Raw genomic sequence first — 21,249 nt, forward strand, 5'->3', positions numbered from 1 at the left:
TGAAGTAGACAAAGATATAGTAGTTCTGTTGTAAGTGAAAATCGGGTATGAGAAACCAGTTGTTAAAGACTTAAATTTCAGTGACCTTACAATGTTAGACAAGCAGAAGGTAACCCCTGCACTTTGGCATGATCACAGTGCAAGGCAATGGGGCAATCGTGGGGGGATACAATTGAACGCTGTATTAATTGCAAAATAGGGAAATCATATCATTGAATACTGTGGCAAAGTGCCCCGCCCCTGTGTGTATTTTGTGTTGTATGTTGTGTGTTAATTTTGGTGTATAGTCATTGGTACACAGGATATAAACGGGTCTGTGTAACACAAGTGTTTAAAATGTATATTTGTATTTAGGCACAAGGATTGCACAGCAATTCACGTGCAAGTAAAATGTAATAATATGTGAGCACAGGGAATTGCACTTTATTAATTCACGTGCAGTTGTACCGTGACTCCAGTTGAATGATTCATTAGCAATCGAGTCTCGTTACAGCTGCATAAAAGCAACATGTTTTCACTCGGGGTTGTGTGTTCGGTGAGTGGAGAATGGGATTGGAGACGGAGGTTATAATAATAATAATAGTTAATAGTTAAAATATCAGCTCACCCTGTTTGTCTGTGTAGTCCATTTTGTTTGTCTCTTTAATGGCGAAAGTGCCATGCCCTGTGTTTTTGTTTGTTACAACCTTTTTATTTCCTGTTCTGTTCATTCATTAAATGCTGAGCGAAACCAATCGCTCAGCTCCACCCAACTCCACCTCTCTGTTGTTTATTTCCTGGTTCCTGTTTCTGGTCTGACGTCACCCACTACAGCCGTCTTTGTGACAAATACATATAAACTATTGACAACACATTTTAAATAATAAAATATACATCTACGTCAGTGTTCCCTCTAAGGCTAAAATGCGCACATTTTTCACAGTAACTGGCAACAACCTTCGCACTCAGTTTACTAACTTTCGCGAGTAAATATCATAAATATCAACCTCAATTGAGACTCCAGTCTCTCAGGGTAAACCTATTATTTTGAGACCATTGTTACAAAGCATTAATATAAGCATATTTGTGTCTGTCTTGCAGCTGATTCTCTGATTTCCCTGTGTAAAAATACAGTCACATTAGTGCAGAGCTCGCTCGGGCACCAGTGAATCTTTTGTACAGAGTTGGTGAAGCAGGCGTCTGCCAATTTTGCCTTTAATGAGTGCTGCGGTGCTGCTCGTGAACTTCACAGTTCTTACCTACTCGTTGTATAATTGAATACTAAAAATCAGTGAAGCACAATCTTCCTGCATTATCTAGAAGTATAAATACTCAAGTAAACATAAATAAAAATCACAATACTCACACTGACTCTTTTTTTTTTTTTTTAAAAACGACCATTTTAAAAATCATCTCAAGTGTTTTGAAACTGGTAATAATGTAATCTGCACATTAATCGAAAATACACATTTAAGTGTATAGTAATTGAATAAGACATAACATGTCCTTTATTTTTCTTCATCATGTGACTTCACTCCATGTCTCTGCTGAAACTCAACATGGTGGCTGCACCAACAAAGAAACAAAAAGCAATAGTATAAAATAAATCTGATTATCTATGAGGGTGGTGCGATAGTATTTTTAAAGTTCTGGAGTCAACACCATTAAATACCGTTGGTTTCATAAAGACAATCTGTCTGGAGACACGCATCTTTTTAAATCTTGCAAATAACACTGCAGAATTAGGAAAGAAACAATTGAAAGGATTAATTATGCGTTTACCTTAAAAGGGGTGCTGTTTAAATACAATAAGGTAATACATAGCAGTGAACCTGTTTTAGAGCAACGAGTCAGTCAACATGCCTTTATCAACGAATTGTAATATTTATTAGATGTACTTATTTTAACTAGCATCATTATATTTATGTTTAAGTGTCATATTTAATTATTAATATGTTGATAAAAAGTCGGGAACAAATGGATCTGGCCATTTTTGAAAAATTGAATTTTATATCTATAACAACTGACAGGGCTGCATAGGATCAGAGGATGTTTCAAAATCAGAGGCAGAGCCACAATAAATGTCTTGTTTAAATTTAAAGTAAATTGTAAAATTGTTGAGATATTTGTGTTGGAATATAGTTTCAAAATTGTATAATGCAACAAAATATATTAAAAATGTTAATGCGTGGCCAAAGTTTCTCACCGATAATTGACCCTTCCTCAGTCAAAACGGCAAGTTTTTCAGTATCGAGAAAGCTTATAGGGAACGCTGGTCTGCGTACTGTGCACAAATTTCCTGAATGGTTTGCTTCCATTAAGATTTCCAAATGATCAGTTATCCCCATATTAAAACATGATACTTATCAATGAGATTGTACTGCTTCACAAGCCCTAGCATAACTCATACCCTCTTTCTACTAGCCTTCAGAGCAGTAAGGGTTTCAGTCTGAAGCGCCCGTTTTTAATAATGTGTAATACAGGTTTGATACTTCAGTATGCAGTCATTTTCACTGTGACTGTTTGTTTTTCCTTCATGTTTTCTGCTGTGAATTTGCATCAGACCCTGTAATAGAGTATACTTATGCATGCAATAATAAAGCCAGATGTTTTGTTTGCTGGTGTTACTTTTTGAAGGCGCTTTAAATAATCAAATGCAGCTGTGCAGAAGAGTGTTTCCCTTTATTTTATATTTTGTATCACGTATGTAATGACATTTGGTGTATGCATTCCTAGTTTTATGTTATCTGTTATCTACTTTTGCATATGTTTTGGGCAAATTAAAGTTCCAGTTGGTTTCAAGAAGCTCTTAAGGACCATCAGAAATGTATTAAGTCACCACAGCATTATTTATTAGGCGTGCACTAATAACGTTATGTTATTACCATAACCCTGGTTCCATGAAAGAGAATGACAACCATTACCGAATAGGAAGAGCCTCGCTGACTGTCAATCACTGAGCATGTACAAAAAGCTGCCCTATCAGGGCCCTGCTGTGAGGGGGAAGTCCCTCCCACCTCTTATTGAAGAGGGAAGTCCTCACAGTAGCCCATCGCCATTTTCTTTCAAAAACAGAGGTCAGCTGGGGACACGACCTCAAAGGGTAATGGTTGTCATTCTCTTTCAGGGAACCAGGGTTATGGTAATAACCTAACGTTCCCTTTCAATTCGAATGACAACCATTACCAAATGGGAAGCTGTACCAAAGCTGTCGTGGCTCCAGATTACCGACAGTACAGCCCCACGTCGATAGCATCAGAACCCACATGACGCCTAAGGGCATGCCGCCTGCAAAACTCTAGAGCACAGAGAGGGTCTCGTTCAATTTGTAACTTCAAAGCCCACGAAGTTGCCTGGCCCCTGGTAGAATGGGCCGTAATGTCTGTTATTGCATCTGTCACCCAGTGCACTAGACGTTGCTTCGATAGGGCCTGACCTCTAGAGCGGGACCCGTAACAGACAAATAGCTGGTTGGACTGTCTTCAGGACGCCATCCTATCCAAATAACAGCACAGAGCCCATACTGGGCATAGCATGTGTTGTCTACGGTCCACCTCTGACTCGTGCGGGGGAGGTCTGAAAGTTTCCAAAACCATTGATTGGTTAATATGGAATGAGGATACCACCTTTGGCAAAAAGGATGGATTCATTCTTAATGTTACCCGCGAGTCACTTCCAGTGATAGCCATACATGTGTCATCGATGGACAGCGCATGAAGCTCACTTACTCATCTGGCAGACGTAATGGCTATTCAAAATGCCATTTTCAATGAAACTGGGCGCAGTACCAGCTCTAGATCCCACTTGGGGACCATACTTTTCATGGGAGGATGAAGCCTCCGAGCCCCTTTCAGAAATTGCACTGCCAGGAAATGTGCCCCAGGGGACACAGAGTCCATTTTGTCATGGGACACTGATATTGCTGCCAGGTATACCTTCAAAGTGGACGTTAATTTTCCTGCGTCAAACAAGTGTTAGTAAGGTTAATATCGTCTCAATCGGGCAAGTCACAGGATCGTGACCTTTGGCAAAGCACCAGTCTTGGAAAACTTTCCATTTATATGAGTACTAGGATCTAGTGCTCGGCGCCTTAGCAGACTGTAGTGTCTCTACGACTGCATCTGGCAAACTTTATCTAAATAGACGGCTCTGTTCAACGTCCAGACCCAGAGTTGGAGCTGGGTTGGGTTTGGGTGCTGTAATAGCCCCTCCACTTGGCTCAGGAGGTCCTTGCGCAGCGGGAGCTGCCTCGGCTGATCCGACAACATGTCGGAGAGGAGAGCAGACCTGGGGTGTCTCGGCCTTATGGGTGCAACCAGCAAAACCTGTACTGTCTCCACCTTGATCCTCACTAGTGTCAGGGGTAATAATGGTAGCGGAGGGAACGCATACAATGAGCTGGCACGTCCACTCCCAGGGGCCCCCGTCTCTCTCCATGGAGAACCATAGGGAGCAATGAGTAGACTCGGCTGTGGCAAAGAGATCGACTTGTGCCGGTTGAAACCTCTCCCAAATGTGTTTCACCACTTGAGGATGCAGCCTCCACTCCAAGCTGTTTGGAGCTGTTCCGGACAGGAGGTCTGCTGCCTTGTTGTCCACACCGGGGAGGTGAACTGCCGTGATGGAACGCAAGTTTCTGTGCGTCCAGGACAGAAGTTTGTGCGCTATGTGGTGAAGGCCTGGCGAGCTCAGGCTGCCTTGGTGGTTTATGTAGGCTACCACTGTAGTATTGTCCGTCCAGACCAGCACATGTTTGTGCACTAACTGCTGGCGAAAATGAGATAGCACAAGGTTCACTGCTTGCAGCTCTTGGGCATTTATGTGCGCTTGCTGCCAATGTCCCTTTCACTGACCTCTTATTCCTCTCCCATTCCAGACCGCTCCCCAGTCCAGGCTGGAGGTGTCTGTAGTGATCACTTCCCTTCTGTGAGGGGATCCGAGGGGACACCCGAGGCGTAGATTGCCAGGACGGAGCCACTACTCCAGTGGCTTCTGGCATTGTCTGGACACTCGCACCAGCCGGTACCGATCTCGGACCGGGTGCACCTTGAGCGTATTTACCCAGGCTTGAAGCGGCCTCATTCTCAGCAGTCCTAGTGGAAGGATTCTTGAGACGGCTGCGATCAGCCCCAACAACCTTTGATATACCTTGACCTGTAGGAGAGCGTCCTTTCTGAATAGGGAGAGTGTGGCCTCCAACAACCGAATCCTGTCTTCCAACAGTGAGGCAAGCATGCTCACAGAGTTCAGTTTGATCCCCAGGAACACTGTGGACTGAGACTGAGGTACGAAGTTGCTCTTCTGTTGATGTATTGAGAGCCTTAACTTAGTCATATGATCTGCGACCTGTTTTGTGTGTGCCTCTGCGCGTGTTTTTGAATGCGTGCAAACTAGCCAATTGTCCAGATAGTCCGAATACCCTGCAGCCTGAGATGGCCGCGAAGCTATTCACCGGTGCCGAATCAGTCGGTGCCAAGATCGGTGTCGAAAATAGTGCGGTCGGTGCCGACGTGTAGCGTGGACAGTACTGGTCTGTAGACGGATCCAAAGAGGTTCACCGGTGCCGGGAGCGGCGCCGAGACAAGCGCTGTCGATGCCAAGCAGTCAGTTCCGAGTGGACCTGTTCCAAGGTCGATGTCGATGGTAGGCATGGTCGGTACCGAGCTGTAGGTGGCGCCAAAGATGTTTACACCGGTGCCGAGTCAATCGGGACCGGGTAGGCGCTGTTTTTTTCAGCCTCGCGATCGGAGGGAAAAACCACGGTCGATGCCGGGGTATGCAGCCGATTCAGTCAGTGTGGTCGCCGAGAGCAAGCGCAGCTGTGCTAGGAAAGCCCAAGGATTGAGAGGGGCGCTAGGCCCGAGCAATTTTTTTTGTTTTTGTTTTGTTTTTGGTCTCTGAGACCGATTAAATTGGCGTAGAGGACGACGCCGCGAGCATGCAGAGTCTCCTTAAGGCACCTCAACAGCCTCCTGCAGTGAAAAAAAGAGTAATGGCCGCCACTAATCTCAGAATAGGAGTCAAAACCAGCTCTAGTCAGTAAACTGACGTGAGAATAAGGCGAGAGCACTCTTTAGTAACGTTCGAAAGTGCAATTTAACTATGTAATTTTTAAAAATGTGCGGATAAAATCCAATAAATTAGCCAATTTCAGTTCAAGAAAGCAAAACGCAATCTGACCTGTCTCAGTGAAATGAGGGAGAAAAAGGCAACGTGCTACTATGAGGATGTCCCTCTTCAACAGGAGGTTGGGGGAAGACTTCACCCTCACAGCAGGGCCCTGATAGGTCAGCTTTTTTATATATGCTCAGTGATTGACGGTCAGAGAGGCTCTTCCCATTCGGTAACGGTTGTCATTCGAATTGAAAGGGAGCTAATGGTCCTGTCTAAAATCAGGACATTACAGTCAGTTATGGGTAGGGGTCTATTTACATATTTTTCACGGGTAGGTTATGGAGCAATATTAGGATTTCGTAGACATTTCGCGGGCCTGTTTAAACATTAAATAAACCTAAGTAGAGCACTATAAAAGCCTAAAAATAATGATTACTAAAACAGTGTGCTGTCATTTGTTAAAAGCATGCAACATCCCCCAGCAGTTACTGACGACATTCTCTTTGTTTGGTGTGGACTTGCCCATACATGGAGACTGCATGTTCTGCATCCACTGAATTAGTTGGAAGTGTAATGCAAAGCTTTGCCAAGTTCTACAGATGTGGAAATCCATTAGAAAGTCCCAAAACATCTGGCATACTGTAATAAAGGCAATATATGCAGCATGTTCATTGTCATGTTATTTTTGCCATCCAATAGTTTATTTTATTAGTACCGAGTCAAAACAAAGAAAATGTGGCTATCTGGGTCTAAAATTGTAACTGTGTTTAAAAAGTAAGCACTTGTTTGAAGAGAGGTGGCTGTGCTAGATCTTACCTATAGTACTGATTTAACTTGGCTACAACCGACAGGAATACTTTTTGTCTGCGCTGACATTTCAGTTTGTTTTCTGAAAGCTATTTATTTTACATTCTGTTCAGCAGTGTCTGTAGTAGCCTTTTGTTTAATGTGTGTTTCTGAAGCTAAACAGCAATTGATCGTATTTTCTCCAAAGACACATTAAAAGATGTGCAAAACAATTACCTCCATCTGCATGTGCAGTTTCTTTGGGAAATATCTTGTCTCAGTCATCAGCCAAAATATACTTTGCTTTTTTTGCTTTGTCGTCCATTTCTGATATTTTACTTCTAATGCTGAAAACTAGGTTTTAGCAACCTAAATCAAAACAATGCAGCACTGACTTTGTCCCACCCCCTACTGTACAGTACAGGTCACAGAAAAGCCAGTACAGACGCACTGATAGGCTGAGTAAAGCATTGTTGTCATTTGAACATCAAACAAGAACGTTAACTGCTTTGGAGTATTTTTTTGTAAATGTTATTCGTGTAAGGCAGCATTTTTTTATTTAGTTTTTTTGCCTAATTGCAATGCACACAGGACAGCAAAGGAGGAAAAAAAAGCCTATCTACAGAAGGAAGACACGTAGATGATGTAGATGGCGTCCCTTGCGTTATGCAGTAGCTCATTTAAATGAGGTTTCTTTCTTTTTTTTTTTTCTCTGTACTTGAATGGTATGCATTGGCTACTGAAAGAGATGAATTTCGCGATGGCCCCTCAATTGAACTATTTCCGCGAAATCGCGATTTAGGTAGACCCCTAATTGTGGGTGATTATGTACAGAAAAGCCATCTTGCCCTCAAAAGCTTTGTAAGTAATTTCCCCACAACCTCCATGTAATAACGGGTGCAAAGTGACAGAAGAAGAGCAGGATGACTCACTGAGCCTCTTATCAGACGTTCAGTTCGGGTTATCACAGTGGGTGGTGCCATTAAGCATAGCCTGCCATTGCCTTTCGAAAACAGAAGCTGCCTTGGCCTGCCATGCAGGGTTAGTTTTGGCATTGCTGTGATTCCAAGTAATTAGAACAGATAGTAACTGAAATACAAGGGAATAGGTATTGTTTTCATGTATCTGTATCCGATGTAATATATTTTGTACATTAGGTATTAGAAAGTTCCAGAATCTTCTATAATAATCCCAGTATTGTATCAGTATTGGAAGGCTATGGAAACTGTTTGAGCTTTGTAAGCTATTACTTTATTTGGTCACATCGTGATGAAATCTTGTCAGTACACGTGACAGAGCTGGGGATTTCCATTCTTCTATATACACTGGCTGACTTACAAAATAGAGAATGTCAAGTAAAATTATTAAATATCCTTGTCTGCACTATGTGATCATTTTCATTTTGCTGTTTTATATCAGAAAAGCACCCTACAATCTATTTATGTTTCCTAGAACGTAGTTTGCGTTTGAATTACCATGCCTGCTGTTGCAGGGTATAATTCTTGACTTTTACCTGGCTTTTTGCATTAGAATTGGAGCTGAAACATTTGTGATTTGTCCTGGCAGCAAGAACAGTTGTGCAAGTTAAGAGGATATAAAAGGGTCAAGGGCTTCCTGCAACAGCCCACACAAAAAGCAAATAGATACTTGTTTACCTAAAAAAAAAAAAACGTTCTTATGTACATCCAGATAAAGTTCGGCATACTGACGTGTTTCTGACTCGTTCCTGAAATTGATACAAAGCAGATACAAGCCTATCCATTCAAAGAAGCTTTTGGGTGGAAGCATATTTGTGGGATTAAAACATTTAAAACTCTTTTGATATGCCTGGTCTAGTCATGCGCGCACAGAAAGGGTTATGTTGACACAGTGGATGTGTGAGGCGTTTGCCTTGCTGCAGTATCAGCTGCCCCATGCTGTTTCATGTTCCTGGTAGGACTCCTGGAACGTACATGTATTCTAGTAAATAATTCATGTACCAGTTTGACCTGCACATCCCACTGCTGATCCGTTAATGATTGATGATACAAGTCAAAGGAATTAAAAGAAACACCACCCTAGAGTGAGGCATCGGAACACCATTCTGTATGCAGAAGAAACAGGGATTTGTTATTCTGCAATACATAATGTGACAAATAAACAGAGAGAGGGAAGATCTACCCCTGAGACCTGTCTGAGCATGGAACTGCAGCACCATGTTTTCTTTATGATGCATGTTGTTTGTATCCACTATATTATTGTTATGCAAGTTTATTAAGCTCATTAAAATCGTGACTGCAAGGATCAGAAAAAGAAATGTGAATTCCAGGCATTTCGCAATAGAACAAGTCACTGGTATATTTATATATTCTGTGTTTTAATCTGGTTTATGTTTTTTTTTTTTTTAACATTACTATTCCTTGTAAAATGTACATGTTTATTTTGTTTTTTAACATTATTTAATTTCTGTGAGAAACCTTAAATCACCTCTAATTATTTTCATGAAACACCACACTGTGGGCTATTGTTGTTGTCTTTTAATGAACTCCTATTTATTGAATGGAGAAAAATGCCTGTTAATAGCACAAAGCTAGAACCAAATAACTCAGTCATACAGTATAAGTACAAGGTCTCCCAAGCACCCTCAAGCTGTTTGTTTCTCATTTGGTAACACTAACACCATTTTTTCTGTGTTAAAAACAATAGGAGTTAATTAACGAGTGGAGTAAATGCTTTGAAAATATGGCCCTATAATAAGAGTATTGAAGAACATTATTGTATTGTTTCCCATAGCTAATTCAGCTGATTGCAGTGGTGGTAGCTATCTCTACGGTGGTGTTAATACATCACAGTTAATCTGTGTTTGCCCCGCCCAGGCCTCCAAGGTTCACATATATATATATATAAGTGTGTGTGTGTGTGTGTGTGTGTGTGTGTGTGTGTATATATGTATATATATATATATATATATATATATATATATATATATATATATAGTACCAGTCAAAAGTTTGAGTACACCTGCTTGAAACCATGATTTTCATGATTATCTATGATTTTAACTGTATAAACTTGTCTATAAACACTTAATATTTCATTATATGATACAAATACTTATGTAAGCTGATAATCAAAAGTGAAATGCATTCAAAAAATATAGATATTTTCTGAGTTAACTAGCATGTTACCTAATTAACCTTTTGTCACCAATTATTGTTAACAGGTGAGGGTCTATGATTACTATAAATATAGGTAGCGTAGGCACAAGTTTGTCATTCCTGAATGTAAGGGAGCAGAAAATGACAAAATACGCTCAGTTAAGCGAAGAAAAAAGACTGCAATTACTTTAAGAAATGAAGGTTAATCTTTAAGACAAATTGCAAGAACTTTGCAAGTGTCTGTAACTGCTGTGGCCAAGACCGTCAAACGATTTGAAGAAACTGGCACTCAAGAGGACCGAACAAGGTCAGGCAGGTCAAGGGTGACCTCAGAATCAGAGAATGAATATATATATATATATATATATATATATATATATATATATATATATATATATATATATATATATATATATATATATTCACTTTAAGTATGAACTTCGTTCCTATTAACTTTTGAAGAAATCTGTAACCCGAAATAAATCATGTCACCATGCACAGGGGAGGTGCAGTGTGAACGCTATGATACTGATTGAAAGATAATGGCTGCAGAAACAAGATTACATTTTTAAATTAACCAGAAGGGCTATGACTTTTAAAGGTCATTACAGCATATTCACTTGTGATGATAGTAAGCAGGACTTCATAACTCGCAGCACATTGTGTGATTGACAACAGGTGCCTTGTCCTCTGTTGAAAGTTCCCGTTTAGCACTTTCAGTTGTTGTTTGGAACACTGTAGAAATGTATTCTGTTGCCCGTCACAATGTTTTGCAAACCCAGTCCAGACAGTAATTCAATCGAGAATACACGGGCTTTACTGCATTTTCCCTTGGTTTCTGTGCTCAGCTGGTGACGGCAGCATAGCCAAATTTGAAGTGATCACTAATTGCAATGGTATGCGTGCATAGGGTAACATTATTTGAAGTCCTGTGCTGTGCTGTCTATTCTTAGCATGACACTTGATAACACAATAAAAGAAAATCTAAAATATAAAACCAATAAAAATGTAATCTATACATATATAAAAAATAAATAATTTGTACATCACATGTATGCACCTACAAATACTGCAGGAAATGGGTTAAATACAAGCTGTGAAAATCCATCTAAATTGTGCTTCTTTTAATCTAGCTTTGTCCCCACGCCGATCTGTTCTTTCCGCCTGATTGTTGTGTGTTTAACTCCCCGTCTCTGATAACCTCCACGACAGACCCTTTCACGTGTGTAAATGTGCCCGCTAGACTAGTGTGCCGCGTGCCTTATCTGTACTCAGACACAATGTGTATGACAGCATTTGCTCCCACCCCCTCCAGGCAGGAGACTCGTGGACAGCATTTACTTTCACAAGCGCCCTGAGAGCTCCAGCTATCCAGCCATCCATCAGCCCATCAATCTGTCTGCACTCCTGCCAGGAGAATGAGCCAACACCCATTCTCTGCTCCTCAACCAAGACTTCTTAAAATGATTTTCATTTGAAAAGGTTTCATCTTTCATCTCAGATACAGGATGACAGTAGCTTAGTGCATGCTAAATTCAACTGAGAATTGTAGCTGTTCCCTATATACAGCAGTACTGTAGTGTCACTAACTGTAAAGGTGTTGGATTTTAACATGGGCTCATATTTAAAGTATTGATCCCTCATGTATGCATTTTATTTATGAATATAATATATGTTGGGTATTTTTTTTTTTGGGGGGGGGGGGGGCGTTTGCATGACAGCCATGGATGGTGTAGACATGTTTGACAAAATAAATCATGTTTTGATACCACTATTTGTTAATTAATGCAATCGATTTCGTTTTAAATAGTACCCTGCCTGATTAACTATGGCCGGATAAAGGTAGCAAACCAAAAAGATATCATCACATCTAACACCTGCCTATTCCTCAGAGTTTTTCTGATTTGCTCAGCATGAAGCCAAAAGCTCCTAATTGGACAACTGTTCCAAATAAGGAACAGAAGAAAATTAAATCAGTAATATCTGTTTTGTAGGCTTCATTTGAGAAAGGAAAATGTTTGATACATTTTTCCTTCAACCGATTTGTGCTTTCTGGATCCTTTACCCTTTGTTGCTTTAGTGGCAAAACCTGTTGCGCAACTTACATTTCAATCAAGATCCCAGTCCCTCAACACAAATACTTCACTGAAAAAGGTGAATTCATTATTATAGGATTTTGTGATAAATAAAAACAAAAAGGCCCCTACATGCTATCCTTACACTAAATGCAAATATTTTTACTATACTTCAGTTGCTTGGGAGATAACAGCAAGCCAAGTGTAAACCCATGCTTCATTTTCTCTTGAAATATTTTATTTATAAGTATTTTTTTTTTATATTTTTACTTCGATTATAAACCACTATTATGTGACTACATGAGCAAGTCAATTGCTTTTGCGTGTCATGCAGTCTCTTAAAAAACATGTATGTATTCATAATTAATCTAAAGCTGCCGCTGAGTTTTTTAACGTGTGAAGTGGTGCTGTATTAATTTAGTTTGACAGTTAGTTCATTACCTAGTTCATTTTTTTATTTTTCTTTACTGTTTCCCCTGTAGAGTGTGACGGGCAGTTTGGTTGGTTAACCATTGTGCTATGATCGTTCCAGCCTGCTTTACTGTTTGGATACCTGCACTGACTCTGGAGTCAGTGGTACAGGTGATACAGCTCTTAAATGTGAGTGCTTTATTGAGCTGTGCCTGGATAGCTCTTAGATGTATTTTATTGATTTGTTTATTACTTCAAAAGCAATGAGTATGAAATCTAGGGTGATATAGCCTGCATTGATCTGCTTGTTTTTTAAATCTTGAACTTGGATTTGTTTTGAAGTAGCGCTAGAACAAACAGGGTGTTTTTATGTTTGAATATTGTTTCACAATGTAAATGATTATTTGAAAAGTAGCTGGAAATCAAGAGAATAATTAGTACAATTAGTTTAAAAAAAAAAAAGTATTTTGCAAGGGTACACCCTCAGATTTCTTATTAAACAACAGAGAAACACACTACTGTGCATTAGAATGTGTTATTCGTTTCCGGTGTCATTTAGGCCTAGGTTTCCTTTACTTGATATCCTTATGATACAGTCGTTTACAAAACCTGTTATATGAATATTGTTTCCACAGAATACATTTCTTGCAATGTTTTTTGAATATTTGCATATTTGTCCCAGCACTCTTTTTGAAGTGATGTTTGTGTGTGTGTTTCACATACCATAGTTCTGCACTGTCAAACTCTTTCTTCCGAGTGCTGCTGCCTGTCAGCCATACCTCATTAGAAGCTGCACAGTTCTGAAATAAAGCCTGAATTAGATTGGGATTCTAGGACTGGGCAGACAAACAGAGGTGTGCGATTGCCTGCTGTGCTCTTCATAGCGGACCCATTTGGATGCAGCATTGTTATCTTGGAAGCACTCGTCCTTTCAGGAAAGAAGTGATTACCACAGGCAGAACTGAATCTGGCTTGGCATTCAGCTGTGACAGCCACTTAAATCTGGCCAGTGTCGGAGCTGCTATGTGGATAAATAGAGTCCTGTGTTGCTGCAAAGATAAGCCAAAGTTTGTTTTTCATGTGAAGGTCAAAGTCCAAGGTAGGTTCAATCCAAGTATATGCCCAAGAGTTGTCAAAAGAAGTATAGGCCAGTTCAGACCTAGACTTGGACAGGACACACCTTGGTTGACCAGTGTATTTCATTATCACTGAATTAGATCTATGTGCTTTCCCATTTTGGCATTTATTGAAACATTTTCATGTTTTTGCCACACAGAAGAAGCTTTTAAACTGAAGTCATCTTGTGCCTTTTCAGTTTCACAAAAACAAGCTTTCCTCTGTGTTCTCAGAAACAAGACATCTAAGATGTAATAAAGATATTTACTCTATAGGGCTTCACTTTTTCTTCTGCAAACAGTAAGCCCATTAAAGAATGTGTGTTGTAATGTGCAGCTAGCACAGAACATCTGGTAAGTGCAACACCGATTCATGCAGACAGCAGAGGCTCCACAGTATCCTCTTTAGTTTAAAGGATCGCCCGCTAGCGAGTTTAATTATTGTGACTCGCAGTCAGTTCAGATTTCATTCTTTTAGTCTTGCACTTTCCTTTTCAACCTGCTGAAAACTACCAAGTCTCTATGGTACTGTACTTTGCTCCTGTTGGTACAAATGCAGAAGGAAAAAAATAGGATTACTTATGTTTTTGTGGTGCAGTGCAAGGTCCTTGTCAGAATAAGAAATACAATTCTGATCAGTTCAGTCCACTAGTGTATTTGATCACACATTGCAGGAGTGTTTTGTCCACACATGAAGCCAGAGTACTTCATTGAATTATTTATTTTCCTAGGGAAAGGACTATGTGGATTGGTATTTCCATTGCATGTGTGAGCAGCACATGATGATTTCTGATGTATTTGATGTTTTTGTTATTAAAAAGTTTAGCAATGCTTTTATCATTTATTAGGTATGTCAGCTGGTTTAACGGGGCCCCAGATGCAACAACAAATAATCATTTGGCATTTGCTTTTTTGGGGTTAGACGCCAGTAACATAAATACTGTCTCTCTCTTTAAAAACATGTGTCAATATTTATGAATGCGCTGTGACGGTGGTCTGTAAAGAAAAAAAGGCAGAATTTCACATGTTTTAAATAAATGCCTGGAAGTCATGAGGCTCTATATTAACACCAGCAGAATACAGTAAACCCAGTTTCATGCAACAGTTGTCATGATGGAGACCACCCAAGCAGATCTGATCCACAAATTGACATTCAAACCTGCAGACCCGCGACAGTCCTTGTAGAACCCTCAGGATGGTCTAGTTTGCAGAGTTGAGATTGTACGTACACACCATTTATTGATGGGTTCTTAATTCAAGTTGCAAATTATATCATTTCAAGTTAACATCATGTTGTTTTCTTTATCTTTTATTGATTTGAAATGTCATTTTAATAAGATAGGTCAGTGTGGCAGGCTGGCCATGAGTGGTGACGTCAGGCCAGAAGCAGGAACAAAAACAAACCAGGTACTGCAGTGCAAATGACGCACCTTGCGCCGTTTATTTAAACACAAACAAAAATAAAATAAAAGATTTAACAAAAATAAAAGCTCACAGAGCACAGAAAATAAAAGGGTGAACAAAAATAATCACGAACACAAATAATACCGGTCAGGCTGGGCAATCGCCTTTACTTACACTATATATTATTTTAAATTTCTCTCTCCTCATCAGAGAGCTGCAGACTTTTATGCTGTTGACCATCTCCCGATTAGCAACAGATTAATCACCTAATTAATTCGAGAGATGGACACCTTCTGCACAAGTTTTTTTTAAATTACACTGGCAGAGGACGAGCTGCCAAAACTCACCTCTGCCAAAAAACACACACGGCTTTCGCCGTCATAAATAAAATAAATAAAATAAATCATAAAACACAAATATAAAATAACACAAGGGACTCGGGCAGAGGGGGAGACCCTGTTCTAAAAATAAATACAAAAACAAAACAATAACGTGGCAGACAGCACCTCGCTCAGTCTCCACATATAAAAACATTTTATAGCAGGGCTTTGCCCTGCCCCCTTTTTAATAATGTGCAGGGCTCTCTACCGCCCTGCTACAGTCAGATTAATCATTGACCAAAATTATAGGTAAGCAGTCTTGACTTGATAAGGAGAAGATTCCTCTGATGTCAGCAAGGTGAAGGCAGTTGGGATGCAGAAGGTTGATGGAAGGGATGTAAGAGTTTGTAAGAGTAGAAGGCATTTCCATCTGGAATCGTAAGCGTTGTTTAACTTAAGTCATACAATGTCAAAACATGAACTGTAAATCAAGCAATTGTTTTAAAATGTAATGCAGCTTTCCTTTATGCTGTTATTTCAAATATCTTTATTTTGCAGATGTAAGATATATATAGTTTTAATATACTGAGTTCTTACCAACTGGGCTCCACCTGCACTTCCCGGTCCCCTGTTGACTTCATAAGGTGATGTTCTGTAGGACCAAAAAACATCTCCTTGATAAATAATCTGCAGTTCAGATTGCCTGTTTTAGAGACTTCATTCCAAGATCAATCAGTTGCAAATCAAATTTAAAGTGTCAATGTACACATGTAAGTAACACATGGCCTGTTAATGGCTGTCATTATTTATTTAACACAGTTGCCACATATTCTGCAGTATATTGCTTGAGTCCGGGGTTTTGATGTTGAAAAAAAAGGCAAGTGATGTTTTCTTGCATCTTGAAAGAAGCATTCTGTTTCTTTCTTTAAAGCGGTTGTCAAGTTGCATTTGTTCCATGGGAATGAAAGGCAGTCTTTTCAGGAGAGCTGAGAGCGATTATTTAATTACACTGTAATCTTTTGTGGGACATTTGAATTACAATCTTAACTCTAAATGCCTAGCTACAAGGCAGCTTTGGTGGGATCAAGTATCGTTGGTTTTGATGTGTGGAACAGCTGGTCCATTTGACCTGACCATGACTCCATGATAAAGACCATAGACCTGATGGCTCAACTGGTATAGCCCTAGGGCAATGAAGCTAGGGGTGTAGGTTTACATGCTGTGAGGTTCTAAAACCATTTTCTAAACCATAATCTTCTCGCTTCCTTCCTTGTTTAATCTGTTTGCATTCATCTCCCTTGCTTGCAGGTTTGTGTAAATGATCTGTAAATACAGTAGTTAGATGTGATCTTTTTCCAGTGTAATGTTCTGGTCTTTGCATAACCAAGTCACAGGGAGATCATTCCCAGGAGTAAGCAAGAGAAATACTCTGCATTGCCATATTATTAGAAACCAGTTGGCCAGATAGTTGGATGGCCACACAGAAAACTGCAGTATGAGCATGATGCAAATAACACTCCGAGTCACTCACACACACAATTGTATTGATTTTTTTTTTTTTATTGTTCTATTTCTACAAACTATTTTTTTTTTATCTCTGTTGTTGTAATTTTACTATTAAAATGGAAATGTGTATCTCTGTTTGCATTTCTATAGGAGACATTTTTTAATTGAATGGTTTAATTGTTCATTTGTTTTTGTGTGAAGTGCTTTGGGTAATGAAAGGTGCTTTAGAAATGTGAGTTGTTGGTGTTATATCTGTGTGTAGAGCAGCAGTCTTACTGGGGAGCAACATCACAATCTCAGCATGCTCTGGACCAGACACACCTCCCAAGCAGCAATCACCCAAGATATCCAAACACCAATGTATCCAGCAGCATATGTGTTTCTATTAAATTAGTTAGAAAGTGTACTGTAGGTTCCTATTAAAGAAATAGACCATACAGTGGCACAGAGCTCGGCTTATTCAACTCCACTGCGCCTATACCATGTCTCCATTGTCCACTATTGCTGTCTCGGGTGCATGCTTAAGCCTGTTCTTGTCTAGTGCTGTTTGTGTCTCGTAACCCACTGTTAAAAGTAATTCTATCCTCACCATGCTTTAAAGTACAAACATGTACTCACGTTCTCTGACCCTGTGACATCCCTCTCTGAGTTCTATGTGTTCAATCAGCCTGCTTTGAAAATGCTTCACTGACACTTACTGACCAATTTCACCAGTGTGTTCATTAATTGGAAATGCAGCTTTTCTGTACGTTTATCACCTCCAGTCTTCCTCCTTCCGTTTCATCACTTTACTTTGTCTCTGTTTTTCTTTCTCTCTCTGTTTTTTCTCCCCTTGCTGCTTGCTACTGTGTGGATGCTGCCTGTCTTCAGTAGAGATTAAAGTGATCAAGGACCTGCCCTGGCCCCCTCCAGTGGGCCAGCTCAATAGCAGCCCCCCCACAGAGGAGGGAGGGGAAGCCTCCTCACTGCCAGAGACCCCCCCGGTACCCTCTTGCCAGACTGCTTCCGAAGAACATAACGGTGCGTTTGCCAGGGCACAGTTTGTGTTTCTGTTAATAGTGACTTTATGTGTATGTAACAACTTTGTTCTACTGGTTTGGATCATCCAGGTAAGGTCAATGTGATGCGTACTGAATGACTATTCTGTGAACTACTCCACCTTGGTGAACTGAAAAACATTAGAACATAAAAACATTTACGAACGAGAGGAGGCCATTCGTCCCATCCTAAGCACATTCGCTTCCTAGTAGCTGATTGATCTCAAAACTTTGCCTCCACTTAATTGTCCAACTTTTGTCCTCTGGTCCTGGTTTTTATGTGGCTCTTGGTATTGGTTAGGGTTAACTATTTCAACTTATTTTAAGATTTCAAAGACTTCAGTTATGTCCCCCCTAATTTGTCTTTTGATCTAGGTTAAATAAATACATTTAGTTTATCCTGTCTTTGTTGCTCATTCCTTTTACACACATAGGGCATTTTCATTTTTTTAAGATTATTTTAAAAACTTGCAGCCTGGGATTAGAAACAAAATTCATGGGCTTTAAACACAGCGAGTGGTTGTGGTTGTCAGTGGTGGTGTGTAACCCGATGCCTCCTCTTTGATCATTTTCTTTCTTCAGATATGTGAAGTGTTGGGTTTCAGTCTGTGAGGCTGGGAGTCGATGCCGCTACATGCAGAACTTCATGTTCTCTCAGGGCAGCTCTAGTGTCTGTCAGCCAGTCTGATCACTCTCGTTTCACAGTACATTACACCGATTATGATCAATATTAAATTACTTTACATTTTACATCAAACTATGGTTGAACTTTATGGAGTAAATGGCAGTAATAATAAGCTTCTATTTCAATGCAATTCAATGCAAAAATCAGAACACATTTTCACTTAAGTGGCAACAAAATAGTTTTGAGTATGTGGACTACCACTAGGAAATGATTACTGTTGGTCAACTATATCAACAGGATACCAAATAGCTGCCATTAAGCAGCTACCTGTTTTGGTTTTTCTTTGGGATTTATTAGGCTGCATTGTTTTTGTGAGGATAGCTTGCACAATCTGTTTCTTGTCATTTTGCAATTATCAGGTGTCCTTGTAGGATGGAGAACAGAAAAGATGCATGCTATTTAAATGAGAGGTGAGGTTGTGAAAATGTGTCAAGACTGGTTTCAAATGTATCAAGCAAAGATATCTCCACCATTCCTTGCTGATCAAATCTGCTGGAAATGTTCCTGTATCTCCAATATAATGCATCAAGACCCTTAGCTACTCGTTTGTCATAATCGGCCCATTGCTGTACATCACATTTGTTTCCATCTGTGAATAGTGGTTATGGATTTTAATAGTTACATGAAAAGTGAAGAATAAAATGGAGATTCCTTTAAGTGATCTATTACCTGAGGTGCTCGTTTTAAAGCATTCTTGTTCATTCCGGTTGCAGCCTGCTATACTTTTATTGCTGCAATTTAAAAAAAAAATACAATTGGGATTGTTTTAAGCAGCATTCCATTTTGTGTGTGAATTTAGTGCCCTTGAAAGATATGGAACTTACAACAATGAGTACAGAGAGACACAGAGAAGACAGAAAAGTAACAAAACTACACCAATGCACATCACCAATCCAGACCTGATGGAGAAAGGTTGTCTGTTGTGACTCATTGCATGCTTGTTTTGTAACATTGACTGCTGTCTGCTGAACATCAGATTCACACCAAAGTCAATTCCTCTGGAGGTGAAAGGCTGGGCAGAGAGCACATCTAGCCTTCTGATGTGTTGGTTTTCTGTTTATGTTCAGAGTAGCAGTCCTATCTTTTGTCTCCAGCTTCGTTTATTCATTGTCTAAACTACAGTTGTTTCACTTAGACTTCATGAGCTTCTCCTGCAGTGGGGGGCTTTGATGAGTGTCCTGGTCACTAATGGACCCAATCAACTCACAAACAGCCACTATTCATTATAGAGCTGTCTGTTGCAATTGCAGAATCCCAGTCCGCTGGCCATAAGAATTACACACATTTTAAATCTGGAATCCTGACTTTTTAGTCTGTATTCCAAGTACAGGGATTGCATAACAGAATACATTTGCATTCCACATTTGCATGCAAACCCATACATAAAATACCACTGGGATTCATGTTTGCTGTGTGGATTATTTAGGATTTTTCTGAATACTGTGTTTGCATGGCAGATAATTAAGTTTCACAGGTAGAAAAGTGGCATCCAGAATATTGCCAAATGTATTCCTGAAAACAGGAACAAGTTTTCTCAATGCAAACATAATCCTTGTGGGTATTGTATTTTCACCCCAGAACACATTATGCTCAGGGATTCATTTTCATTTAAAGCAATATCAATTCTGTCAAGTAGATTAAACTGTTACATTTACACTTATGAACAAGGGATTATGGGTCTGGATTTTCTCTTTATTAAATTGTGTAAGGAAATTCCCCTTCATTTAAGTTAGATAAAGGTTTAAGGCACACCACTTATAAAACATGTTTTTAAGAGCAAAATGTGAAACCAGTGCAATTAGAGAACATGTGATTATTGAATCTTAAAAATTAGGAAAGTCATGCCTTACCATTACAACTTAGTGGAAAATAGGGTCCTCTCAGTGGTACTTAATTCTGCTGCTTCATGCAGCATTACTGTATGCAGCACTCCAGATAAGCTACACACTGAGTGTTTTACTCATTGAAAAAAATTGAATTACTTATGATATTTAAATGTAGTGCTTAGTTATCAAGCTTCTTGTACTCAATAGTTAACTGTGAATATACTGCATGTGGTAGCTACAGAAGGCTAGGACCGCTTGCCTTCTGTAGCCTGCAAAGCTGTCCTGTCTACTTCTATGTGGTTGGGCTCTCTCTCCATATACATTTGAGCTGCCTGTCACCTCCCCAGGGGTCAGAGGTCAAGCGGTCTCATCATAAAGAGAGACAGGGAGTCCCCAGGAAGTCGAGCTTCGCAGGGCTATGTCAAGACCGACACTTCTCATCCGTCATTCTCACTTTACTGGCTGGCAGGGTGACACAGGGGTTAGTTTGCTAGAGAGATCTGTCTCCAGCTGCAGGGTCAGGCAATTGGCTTGATCATGGGACTGGAGGACACCCACTGGCTTTCAGTTCTCCTGGGGATTGTCTGCGGTGTGGGTGCATAATTGGACATTCTAAATTAGGGAGAAAATCAGAGTAAAAATCTTTTGGTTTGGCTGTTTTCAATCAGAACTGATGGTGGGGTGGGGTGGGGGGTGGTTGTGACAGTGAGAATCCTCTTCACACAGGCCTGCTTGCTCTAAGGTTCCCAGCGCAAAAGGTTTCCATGGAAACAAAAAACACAAAAATATAAACAGCAATTCAGCAACAGGATTCCCCTGGTCACTACAGAGAAATACAGGTCTCCCCTGGTCAC

At 39.9% G+C, this 21,249-nt stretch overlaps 1 protein-coding gene across 3 annotated transcripts in view; it reads left to right on the forward strand.

The window, feature by feature from the left end:
• Window positions 1–21,249, forward strand: part of LOC121298910 (SH2 domain-containing adapter protein F-like) — a 105,198-nt gene that overhangs the window by 68,384 nt on the left and 15,565 nt on the right. Inside the window, exon 4 of one of the 3 annotated variants that reach the window (XM_041226219.1) lies at window positions 17,718–17,867. The exons of 1 other annotated variant lie outside the window; for it this stretch is intronic. In XM_041226219.1, coding sequence (XP_041082153.1) covers window positions 17,718–17,867 — 150 coding nt within the window. The remainder of the gene's footprint in view (window positions 1–17,717; window positions 17,868–21,249) is intronic. One more of the 3 variants, XM_041226220.1, reaches the window with a different exon arrangement.

Source organism: Polyodon spathula, chromosome 24 (genome assembly GCF_017654505.1).
Source record: "Polyodon spathula isolate WHYD16114869_AA chromosome 24, ASM1765450v1, whole genome shotgun sequence".
NCBI lineage: Eukaryota > Metazoa > Chordata > Actinopteri > Acipenseriformes > Polyodontidae > Polyodon > Polyodon spathula.